Source organism: Lissotriton vulgaris, chromosome 1_1 (genome assembly GCF_964263255.1).
Source record: "Lissotriton vulgaris chromosome 1_1, aLisVul1.2, whole genome shotgun sequence".
NCBI lineage: Eukaryota > Metazoa > Chordata > Amphibia > Caudata > Salamandridae > Lissotriton > Lissotriton vulgaris.
The window spans coordinates 2119273433-2119285824 of NC_141685.1; the positions used below are offsets into that span (position 1 = coordinate 2119273433).

General features: G+C 46.5%; 1 protein-coding gene across 3 annotated transcripts in view; it reads right to left on the minus strand.

Annotated features, from left to right (window-relative positions):
- Positions 1–12392, minus strand: part of ZFC3H1 (zinc finger C3H1-type containing) — an 833014-nt gene that overhangs the window by 283121 nt on the left and 537501 nt on the right. For all 3 annotated transcript variants that reach the window (XM_086921759.1, XM_086921741.1, XM_086921749.1), the window contains exon 27: positions 6040–6134. In XM_086921759.1, coding sequence (XP_086777885.1) covers positions 6040–6134 — 95 coding nt within the window. The remainder of the gene's footprint in view (positions 1–6039; positions 6135–12392) is intronic.

Here is a 12392-nt window from a genome sequence, read left to right on the forward strand (position 1 = left end):
ATGCAATCGAAAATACATTCCTTAGAGACCCTTTCTGGGGATGCCAACTTGCGAAGTGTGGGCATCTGGCATTGGATCTTGTGGCGAACAGGTCGATCCGAAGAGCACCCCATTGTGAGAAGACTTGGTTGAGGATCCCTTGATCCAGTTCCCACTTGTGAGACGTTGTCCTCTGCCTGCTTAGTGAGTCGACGAGCAAATTGTCCATGCCCGGAACGTACTCCGCCCGAAGAGATATATTGTGTCTGATTAACCAGTTCCGAATTATCTGCGACTCGTGAGAGTGTCAAAGAGCGAGTCCCCTCCCCTGTTTGTTGAGGTATTTCATCGTCGTAGTGTTGTCTGTACGGACGAGCACCAGGGAATTTTTGATTCTTGGGAGAAAGGCTTGAAGGGCAAGGAAAACCGATCGCAGTTCGAGGAGATCGATATGTTTCGAAGGAGGGCCACTTTCCGCTTATCCGCAGTTCCTGGAGGAAAGCTCCCCAACCTTCCAAGGAGGCGTCTGTTGTGAGGATATGCGGTGTAGCTGGAGGAAGGAATGGTAAGCCTTGAGAAAGGTTCTGAAAAGACATCCACCATTGCAGGGCCTTGACCATCTGAGGAGTCACTTCTATGAGATCGAAAGACCCTGTGCATTGGACCCATTGTTTTGAGAGCGCCTCCTGGAGGGGGCGCATGCGGAGACTGCAGTGAGGTATTAATAGGATACATGATGACATCATTCCTAGTAGGGATTTGAAAAGGCGGACCGTTAAGGTCCTCTTTATAGCCACGAAAATAGCCAGTGCCAAAAGCTTGTCCCTCTCTTGAAATGGGAAGCCTTTTCTCAGTTGTATGTCGAGGATAGCGCCTAGGAAGTTGATGCGCTGAGAAGGTAGGACTGATTTCTCCTGATTGAGCTGGAGTCCTAAACGATTGAAAAGCTGCAGACAGGTGTTGGAAGACCTGGACGCGTCTTCTAAGGATGGAGCCTTGATCAGCCAGTCGTCCAGATATGGAAAGACTTGATGGTGGTGCTGTCTGAGATATGCAACTACTGCGGAGAGACACTTTGTAAAGATGAGGTGCAGACGTGAGTCCGAAGGGCAGGACGTGAAATTGAAAGGGTCTGCCTGCCACCGCAAATCTTAAATATTTTTTATGATTTCTGTGAATCGGGATGTGGAAGTAAGCGTCCTGAAGGTCGAGGGACGCCATGTAATCTCCCCCATCCAGGAGTTGCAAGACGTCCTGGATTTTTACCATGCAAAACGACTGCTTCTTTAGGAATTTGTGGAGGGCTCCGAGGTCCAAAATTGGTCTCCACTTCTCTTTTTTCAGAAGTAGAAAGAAGCAGGAATAAAATCCTTTCCCTCGCTGAGACAGAGGGACCTTCCATATCGCCCCTTTCTGGAGCATAGGAGAGACTTCTCGGAGAAGCAGTCGTAGATTTTTGTGAAGCATAGGTCGGGGAGGTGTCTGGGGAGGTATATGCATAAATTCCAGAGAATGGCCAAATTGAGCTAATTGTAGAACCCAACGGTCCATAGTAAATTGCTTCCGATTTTTTATGAATTGGGAAATCTTTCCTGCAATTTCTGATGATGGAAATGAATCTGAGACTGGCTGAGGTGAAAGATCATTGTCTACGTCCGTAATTTTTTCGTTGGTCTTTACCACGAAAGGAAGCCTTGCCATAAGAGGATTGTTGGCTATGTTGCTGGCACTGTTGATACTGGGACAGATTCTGGCCTGAAGAATATGATGACCGGTATTGGTAGTCCCCTCTAAAAGAGGACTGTCCTCTACCTCTAGACCCACAAAAGGACTGACTTTTGTACTGGAGAGTGCCCAATGCTCTAGCAGTGTCTGTGTCTTTTTATACTCTGCAGCGCTTCATCAACCTGAGAACCGAAGAGAAATTGGCCATCATAGGGCATATCCAAAATTTTTGCCTTTATCTCGGGACTAAAGGAAGTTGCCCTTAACCAACCTTGTCGTCGCAAGACTGCCACTCCAGCCAGCTGGTGAAAACCTGTTGCGATATCCATCGCACAGTCTTCCGACACAAAGGCTTCACCCTCTCACAATATCTTTTTCGCCTCCTCTTTTGATTCGTTAGGTAGATCCGATAGATATGGGGCTATATCCGCCCATAGCTGTCTATTGTATCGCCCCAAAAGCGCTAAAGCATTGGCCACCTTCACCGTCAATGCAGACATTGATGAGAACCGCTTCCCAATGTTGTCTAATCTTCGGCCTTCCTTATCTGGAGGAGGTGATAACAGGGCAGAAGGAATTCTTGACTTCTTCTGGGCCGCCTGTGTAACAACCGAATTCAGCTTGGGGTGTCCTAGTAAACAAGCCGGTGCAGTATCAGGCGCCCTATACTTCTTATCCAAGCGAGGTACCAACAGAGGTACTGAGGAAGGGTTCTGCATGACATTAACACCCTGCTCCCACAGGTATTCAATTATGGGTATGATCTTACTGATTTTTTAAGAGGCTCCTTAAAATCATATAAGAAGTAGTCCTGCTGTTGAGATTCCATTGGAATTTTGAAACGTTGAGCGGCCCTTTCAACTACATTATGGAACCCTCCAATGTCGCTGGGTAGTGAATCTGTGGGTGCAGGTACTGGAGAAGTGGGAGAGGGAATGACAGTCATCCCAGTCATCGTGGTTAGATTGAGTATCTTGTAGTTCTCCCTCCTCCTGTTGGTCTTCTTCCTCCTCCTCATCAGTAGACGGAGGATGCGGTAGACCAACCCGTTCCGGCTGTACACTCAAAGCTGGAGGCTGGAGTCTTGGTGAGGGAGATACTGCGGAAGGTTGAGGTGCAGGAGACTCTGAAAACTTCTGTTTGTAGTCCTGTATGAGGTACCGCAAGTCCAAAACCAAAGAGGCTGGAAGGCAAGCTATTGGAGGCGGATGATATTCTTCCTCCGGTTCCTCCTCTTCGTCCGAACTCTGACAATTGGCATGAAGCTCCGAAGGGCTTGTCGAAGTCTGAAACATGTCCCCTTCATCTGAATCCTCCTCTTGAAGAAGACATGCTGGAGGTAGTGGTTGGATTCTGCTTGGCGATGTTAAAGCCGGCGTCTTTTTTTGTAATTTTTAGGTGCACATATGTGCTTTGCAGACCTGAATTTATCATAGTCGACGAGCCAGTCGACGGTGAAGCGTCAACGGGTGTCGTAGCCAGAGGACCCATCGTCGAAGGAGCCATCGTCGTCTGTGTAGACATCACTGGAGACTTCGTGACGGTACATCTGAACGCCATTTTCGTCGACGATGTTGACTTCACCGTCTAGGTCGTCGACGATTCAGTCGTCGGCGAGCCCAGCGTCGACGAGTGCTTTGACGTAGACGGTGTCTTCTTGATGTTTATCGTCGACGGCACAGTCTTACCTGCCGTCTACGATGGGGTTGTTGTCTACGAGGACAATTAAGACGATGCCATCGACGTAGAAAGAGTAGTCGTCGATATTGTCACATACAATGCAGTAGACCTAGCTCTCCTCGACAATGAAGACGTCGTAGACTGAGTCGAAGTAGGCTTTTTGAAGGTGGGAACATCCTGAGAGGAAACCTTCGCAGAAGTAGCCTTGGAGAGAACCTCTGAAGACTTTGACACCTTCTTTTGAGGAGGTACTGTAGAGTTAGGAGAAGCCACCCTTGGTCTCTTTAGTGAAGACTTGAAAGAGACTGAAGAACCTTCACTTTCCTCAGAAGATTCCAGGTGGTCCCTGTCTTTTAGCCTCTGGAGCCAAATTAAGAGGCGTCCCTCACGATATTTGAGGATTTTAGTGGAAAAGGTAAGACATACCTTGCAGTCCTTGGAAGAATGGTCTGGACACAGTCAATACAGACAGTCTTGATGTTGGTCATCTATATGCAGCCTTTTCGTTCCACAGGAACCACAGGATCTAAAAAGACCCTTTTTTGGTGTCTCAGCCATGAGGATATTCGCAATCACAGATGGAACAGAATAAAAACGCCATAGAACACAGGAAACCAGTTGTGTAGAAAAAACTGAGCAGAGCTCAGAGGAGACTCCCTTAGCACAACGTACGGTAGAAAATCTGAGGGACTGAGGCTCCTTCTAGGAGGGTTCTAGAGGGAGGTGACTGCTGATTGGCTCTTTTCCAGAGTTTGGTCCTTCCTACAAAAGGACATGGATATGTTACTAATGGGAGGCCTTTATATCTATGCGTCTATGTGACATTACTTTATGTACCGGGGGCTCCCTTTCTGACGACGGGGAATGATTCAGACATGTGAATCTATGAAAGACACCCCTAATACTGGATAACAGCACAAGTTTCAGACCAGATGTTGGTCGGATAAGGGGAGTTGTAATCCGGTCATAAATGGAAGGGTATCCTTCAATATTACCCGCCCCAGTAGTAGTGATTCTCAATCAAACCTAAATGAGAAATTCATGTCAATACCACTCAAAGTACACTACTACGCAGTTACTGGTTCAGTGAAGAGCTATTCTGTTGCTGTGGTCAAAACCTCCACAACGGCCACTGAAAGTCCCAGAAAGGACTGTTGATCCCGCAGCGGACAGTGAAACATCAGAACAAGATGGGAAGAAAACTGGAGGGGAATTTTTTGTACTGGTGTATTGTGGGATAAGGGAGGAGTCAATAGATAACTCAAAACTTCTTCGTAGAAAAACTTACAAACAGCAGCATCAAACACTATATGGCAGGAATGTGCAAAGAAAGTGTATTGCTATATAAAAACATGCTACAAACAATAGTTCTATCCAGCAATCTGACTTGAGCCATTTGATATGAGCAGCGCCAAGCTTGGATGGGAGGAATGGTATGTGAATAGCTTTAAAAAGGTCCCTGAATTAGAAGGACCTTACATAATTAAGAATTAATTCTGATTCTCTAATAACTCAATAAGCTGTTTCATAAAGACCTTAAATTATGGAGACACCAGACTCAAACTATGGTAAACAATGGGTGGAACGTATTCCTAGGCCAACTTTCTGAATGTACCAAGATGTCTTTAGGATATCAGCCAGCTGCGTTTTCTGGTCTGCTGCGACCTAAAGGAGAGCTTTAAGGGTACCTGAGGAGAAATTAAGATGCCTGCAAAGTGAAGTTTTAAGTAACTAGTAAGCTATGGGGCCGGGCTGCAGTCTGAGTCAGTTAGTAGTAACTCCTGAGGCAATGCATCATTGCTCCAATAGAGAAGAGACTGTAGTTTATTGAGAGCCTTTTACAGTCTGAGAACAGTAGAATTAAACAAAGTTCCTTCTGGCACCTTCATAATATTGGGTTGTCCTGTAGTGCTTTACAAGTGTGTTCTAGAGTAGATTTCCTGGTGTCTAATCTACTTGATGGAGACCTATCTGGAAATCTAAGTGGCATGGTTACCCAGAGGTTTGAATAACTCCATTAAAAAGCTAATTGGTGGAAGGAACCCTTAAAAATAAAGAACACTCAAAGAAGGCCTGTGTCAAAGGAATTAATTTCCCCAACAAGGAGGCACTTGCAAACCTTTTTTATGTTACTGTTACAATGACATTTTAATTAAGAGATAAATCAGGCTGTCCTTTTTAGCCACTTGAAAACCACACAAATGCAATACTCAGCCTCCAAAGTGGGAATACCAGGTTTTTATGAAACCCATTTCTAAAGAACCAGAAAAAAACATGAGCTGCCACTGTAGCTATGCAATAAGAAACTCCATGAGTCCGACTGATATGAATAATGTAACTTTGGTTCATAACTAAAAAAAGGTTCCGAGACAATTCAAATGATACATACTTTCCTAATGGACACTATTGTTGCAGACAATTTTTTCCTCCTGCATTTGACCAACTTTTGCCGGAATTGCTTAAAACAAAGAAGTCCGACCTAGATGAAAAGCGTATTTAAAAGATAATTTTTGGCCAAAATATCACCCCGCTTATCAGGTTTCACCTACTACAAGTCACTAAGTACCATAATATAGCAAAATATAATGTTTCTGGATGAAAGTGTAAATGTGTCAGACAGTTGGTGCATTAAAGAAATACATTTTAAATACGTACCACATAAGTACTTTAAGGCCACGTTCTGGATCAATGTGTTCAAAGAATGATGCAACAAATTCTTGCATCAATAACATGATTTTGTCTTTGTTTTCCTGTCAAGAAAAAGCACAAATCTCTACTAAATTACAGTGTTCAAACATCATCTTAAAGTCTTCTATACAGACCAGCATTATCTAAAAGTGTACACATGCAGAAAGTATGCTCTAGCAAGACTTTAGAAAAGCTAATAAAGAATTAATATATGTTCAGACAGCAACGCAGCGGTTGAACTGGTATTCAGCAATTCATCAGCATCTTGGCATTTATCCCTGTTGAAAAAAAAGAAATGTACACCTACAGAGGTTTATACCAAAGTACAGAATCCACATGCAGGCAAGACGTTTGGCAGCCCATCTTTCATCATGTCGCATTGCTTTGGGGTAATCTATCTGTCAAACCTTATATCCGATTGGTATTTCCTGTGTTTTGGTTTTGGGAATTTCTTCAAGTACAATTTGACCAAAAGAACAAGACATGTATTTTAGGTAAAACTCGTTCTGTTGGATACTCTACCATAGATTCCTCACTTTTAGACTATCCCACAGCCTCAGACTGGATCATAATGCATCTAATCGCAGAATCCTCACAATGTGAATATCCCTTGACGCCAGCTTGGATTTGGAAACTTACCAGCAATTCCCTCATATGTCGATAGGGGGCATCAGTCAGCTTCACACCGGATCCATTCCTCTACAGATTTGAAATCAGAGATCCACGTATAAGCACCACCTCTGCACGTTGACATCAGTTTATTTCTGATCACTATCCATTAGACAGAGCTATGGAAATCACATTGTGCAGATCTTCAGATTTGGAATCTTATTCTAGGACAGTATGAGCCATTCCACAGAAAGAGAAGGAGCAAAGGTCGGGGAGGAATGTGCAGTTAGATGGGAGTCTCAACCAAAAAAGGCAGTACTGAAGATAAGTAACTTGTTATTCTAATGGAGACTTCTAGCTGCAGATTTCTCAACTTGCGTATCGATACTAATGCCATACACTTTCTCTGGTGGTGGGTCTGAGGAATGGCTCTGACCTGGAAATTCTGCAAGACTGATCGGGCAAAGTGTCCTTCCTGCCAAGCTTCGCTATTCAAGCAGTAACACTCAGAATGTGTGGAGTCACATACACAGCCTGGCAAATAGCCAGAACTGGCACCTCGCGCATAAATGCACTGGTAGCCTGCCCTCAGGTGGACCGAGAGAGCAAGCCTTCTGAATGATGATTCATATCCAACCTGTAGCATGTTTTGAATAATAACAATTCACCTAGAAATGATCCCCCATTGGACTGATTTGCCTTTAAAACCAGGGAAGTTGGTGACCCTGTTAGTCCCGGGTTCAGTCTACATAAAAGTTAAGGGCCCTCTTCGGGTCAAGGCGATGGAGCGGTTCTTTCTCCTTGTAGAGATCAGCATGTACTTAGAAAGCGGGCACGGTGATGCACTACCCTACAGAGAAGAGCAAGGTTAACTTGGGCAAAAAATACCACCGAGTCAGATTAGATTAGATTAGATAGCGCCTGGAGTTCACTCAAACACCTGGCCGATGTTATGGCAATGAGAAATATAGTCTTGATAGGAGACAAACAGAACTGTGTAGGTTTGCAGAGTGCACATCAGTTATGTAGTAACAAATTAAGCTCTCAAAGCAGCATCATAAACTGTGTTGGCAGGAACACATGGATCAGACCTTCTTTCTGCATAGTTGACCCCACTTTTTGCTGAATTGCAGATGTACTCCAACTGAGTGTGCCCTGGGCTCCTGCTAATCAGGAGCCCAGGGCCTAAGTTCTTTCCCTAAAACTGCATTGAAGACTAAACCCAATTGGCATCTCTGGCCACAGGTCAGTCCCTGGTAAATGGTACCACAGGTACCCAGGGCACTGTGACCTGAGAAGGCCTCTAAGGGCTGCAGCACTTACAGTGCCACCCTTAGAGGTCCTGTACCACTACACTCACACACTGCCTTTGCAGGCTGCGTGTTTTGGTGCAGAACAAAGTGAAGAGTCGACATGGCACATCTGTTTGCCATGCTGACCCCCCACTGCCCTGGCACAGATCAGTCACCCCTCTAGCTGGGTGCACTATGCCAGTGGTGAGGGTACAAGTGCATGAGCCCTATACCCCTACAGTGTCTAAGTCCATTCTTAGACATTGTAAGTGCAGTGCTGCCATTAAGAGTATATTGTGCTAGGAGTTTGTCATTACGAACTCCACAGTTCCATAATGGCTACACTGAAAACTGAGAAGTTTGGTATCAAACTTCTCAGCACATTAAACCCATTTAATGAAAAATGCCTGCAAAGGGCATAGTAGAGATGCCCCCTGAAAACTAACCAACCTCTAGTGTCCAGGCTGAGTGGCTGCTTTCAGCTGCGACCAACAGACAGGTTTCTGGACCCCTGGGTCAAGAGCCTGCTGCTCTCTGGGGGCTGAAACAATGCACATCCTGAGACAAGGTGCCAAACCTCCTCCCCAGTACGGGCAAGGTTCACAAAGGGGAAGCTTTAAAGGAGGCCGCCTTTGTGAGATTCCCCAGGCCACTTGCTGCTCTCAGCAACTGGTCTCCACTGGTTCTGACCCCCACTTTGGGCACGAGAACCGACGGGAAAAACAAGTGAGTGCCCACCTCAGCTAACTTGCACTCCTCAGGTGGGGGGAGGCGAGGTGAAGCACAAATCAGTCCATGCCAACTTGAAGATGGGGGCGAGGGGAGACTCAGCCAACCAGGGACATGCTTACAGCCCCCTCCCACTGGAGGGTGGCATAATAGGGGGTGTACCCACCCCAGGGAAGGGACCCATTTATCCCTTCTCGTTTTGTATAGAATATGCTACTTACCAGTATGCATCTGTTCTTGGCATGTAGGGCTGCTGACATTCATATCTGTGCGTAGATCGCCGCCTAGTGTTGGGTTCCGATGATTGCACATTGTTGTCCTGGAAGAGTCTTCGAAGTATCACGAGATAGGTGGCTCCTCCCCTGGACTACAGTGCGCATGGGCATCAACTCCATCCTCAGATTGTTTTTAGCCATTGTGGCCAAGATGGAGTGAAACTCAGTGAATGATGACCATGCTATAAGTATATGTGAATTCTGCAGCTGCTACAGGCGCCGGGAGGAGGGCGGGCGATATGAATGTCAGCAGCCCTACATGCCAAGAACAGATGCATACTGGTAAGTAGCATATTCGTTTCGAGGCATGTGGGCTGCTGAATTCATATCTGTGCATAGAATACATAGCAGTCTCTCCATTAGCGGCGGCCGCCCGTGCCAGCTGCAGCAGTTTGGAAAAGTGTTTTGAGAATGCAAATGCTACTTACCAGTATGCATCTGTTCTTGGCATGTAGGGCTGCTGACATTCATATCTGTGCATAGATCGCCACCTAGTGTTGGGTCCGGATGATTGCACATTGTTGTCCTGGAAGAGTCTTCGAAGTATCACGAGATAGGTGGCTCCTCCCCTGGACTACAGTGCGCATGGGCATCGCTTCCATCCCCAGATTGTTTTTAGCCATTGGCAGAGATGGAGTGAAGAATGTGAGTGATGACCATGCTATGAGCATATGTATGTATATGAATGAATTCTGCAGCTGCTACAGGCGCCGGGGAGGAGGGTGGGCGATATGAATGTCAGCAGCCCTACATGCCAAGAACAGATGCATACTGGTAAGTAGCATTTGCAGTTCCAGGCATGTGGGCTGCTGAATTCATATCTGTGCATAGAATACATAGCAGTCCCTCCATTAACGGCGGCCGCCCGTGCCAGCTGCAGCAGTCTGAAAAAGCGTTTTTAGAACAGCCTGACCAACAGCTGCCTGCTGTTTGGAATGTACGTCTACACAGTAGTGTTTAGTGAAAGTATGTGTGGTAGACCATGTGGCTGCTCTACAGATATCTTCTACGGGAATGTTACCTAGGAAAGCCATAGAGGCCCCCAACTTCCTGGTGGAGTGGGCCCTCGGTGGGATAGTGAGAGTGCGCCTAGCTTTAGCGTAACAGATCTGAATGCACTTTACTATCCACCTAGCAATCCCCGCTTTGGAGATAGCGTTTCCCTTGTGGTGAGTGGCAAAAGCAACAAAAAGTTGTTTGGTTTTGCGGAAATCTTTTGTCCTGTCTACATAATACATCAAGGCCCTCTTAACATCAAGGGTGTGGAGCATGCGCTCCGCCAGCGTCTCTGGGTTTTGGAAAAACACCGGCAATTCGATTGTCTGGTTTATGTGGAATTGTGATACCACCTTGGGTAGGAATTTAGGGTTAGTGCGGAGCACCACCCTGTTAGCATGTACCTGGAAGAAAGGTTCTTGGATGGTGAGCGCCTGCAGCTCGCTAACCCTCCTAAGCGATGTAATCGCCACTAAGAACGCAACCTTCCAAGTCAGAAACTGAAGCTCACAAGAGTGCAGTGGCTCAAAGGGAGGACCCATCAGCCTCGTAAGAACCACATTGAGGTTCCATTCTGGAGCTGGTGGGGTCCTTGGTGGAATGACCCTTTTGAGTCCTTCCAGAAAGGCCCTGATAGCAGGGACCTTAAAGAGTGACAGGTGCTGCCTATTCTGGAGGTATGCTGCCATAGCAGACAGGTGAATGCGGATGGAAGAGTACGCTAGATTGCATTGATACAGGTGGAAAAGGTAACAGATGATATTCTGAATGGAAGCATCTAGCGGGTCAATATTGTGGTTTGCACAGTAGATGACAAACCTCTTCCATTTAGCCGCATAACAAGCTCTAGTAGTGGGCTTCCTTGCCTCCCGAATGATGTCCATGCAATCGGGAGGAAGATTGAGGTAGCCAAACTCTAGGACTTCAGGAGCCAGATCGCCAGGTTGAGCTGTTGCGGATCTGGCTGCTGAATGTCGCCATGGCTCTGCGTCAGAAGGCTGGGAGTGAGATGAAGCCTTTGATGCGGTACCACGGAGAGTTCCAGAAACGTGGTGTACCATGGTTGGCGAGCCCACGTTGGAGCAACCAGGATGAGCGTCATCGAGTGCTGCCTGAGCTTGCGTGCCACCAGCGGTATCAGAGGTGCTGGGGGAAAAGCGTACGCAAATCTGCCTGACCAGTTCATCCACATCGCATTGCCCTGTGATTGCGGGTGTGGGAACCTGGCGGCGAAGCTTTGGCATTTTGCGTTCTCCTTTGTGGCAAATAGGTCTATCTCTGGATGACCCCACCTTTGGAAGTACGGTTGGAGTACTGATGGATGTATCTCCCACTCGTGCATCTGATGGCTGTGCCTGCTGAGCAGATCCGCCATTTGATTGTCCTTGCCCGGGAGATGCTCTGCCATGAGGAAGATGTTCCTCTGAATGGCCCACTTCCACATGCTCTGAGCCAGATGAGACAGCTGTGGAGAGTGTGTGCCTCCCTGCTTCTGAATGTAGTACATGGCCGTCATGTTGTCCGTCCGGATCAACACGACTTTGTTGCACAGATGTACTTTGAACGCCTTTAAGGCCATGAAGATTGCCATCAGTTCCAACACATTGATGTGCATCTTCCTCTGCTGTAGTGTCCATAGTCCCTGCACAGTGTAATGGAGTACATGCGCTCCCCACCCCTGGAGAGAGGCGTCCGTTGTCAGGATAATCTGTGGGACAGGCTCTTGGAATGGTCGGCCTTTGCAAAGGTTTTGTGGATTCCACCATGTGAGAAGGTGGCCTGATATGCAGTGCTCACTATTCTAGTGAACACTATGTATCAGTCCAGCAACCCTTATTGATGATTGGTTGTAAGTCAACCTTATAGACCAGCTATCCTAGTAGCATGGATACGAGCAGTCTAAGGCTAAAGACTCGAGAGGGCGTGTTAAGCCAGCTGTTTACCACACATATACCCCTTGAACACCCAGTGAAAGGACACCACACAAGTGTTATGAAAATAAACAGTTATTTATTAAAGATCACAACAGCCCTGTACTCTTTATGAGGACAGGGTACTAAGCACAAACCAAAACTCTTACAAAAATACTTAAGTTAGCACAGTATATACAAATGCCCGAGGGGCACGGAAAACCATATACTCTGAAAGTGGAATGCGAAATTCCTAGCAGGTAAGTACAGTACTAATAGCTTTTGGAATCGCTAGGACTTGACTAGGGAATCGTTAGATTACTTCTAGGAGGCCTAGGGGACTCGGGTGCAGTGTGTGCACTCTCACGCGAGATGCGGACAAAAGTCTATGGTAGCTAGGAAGTAGAAAGTTAGTGTTCTCGGGCGAACCCGACCTGGTAGGGAGAAAACGAAAGTAGATTCTGACCCTTGGATAGTGAGGCTATGCTGGGGCACCGAAATGCCGAAGT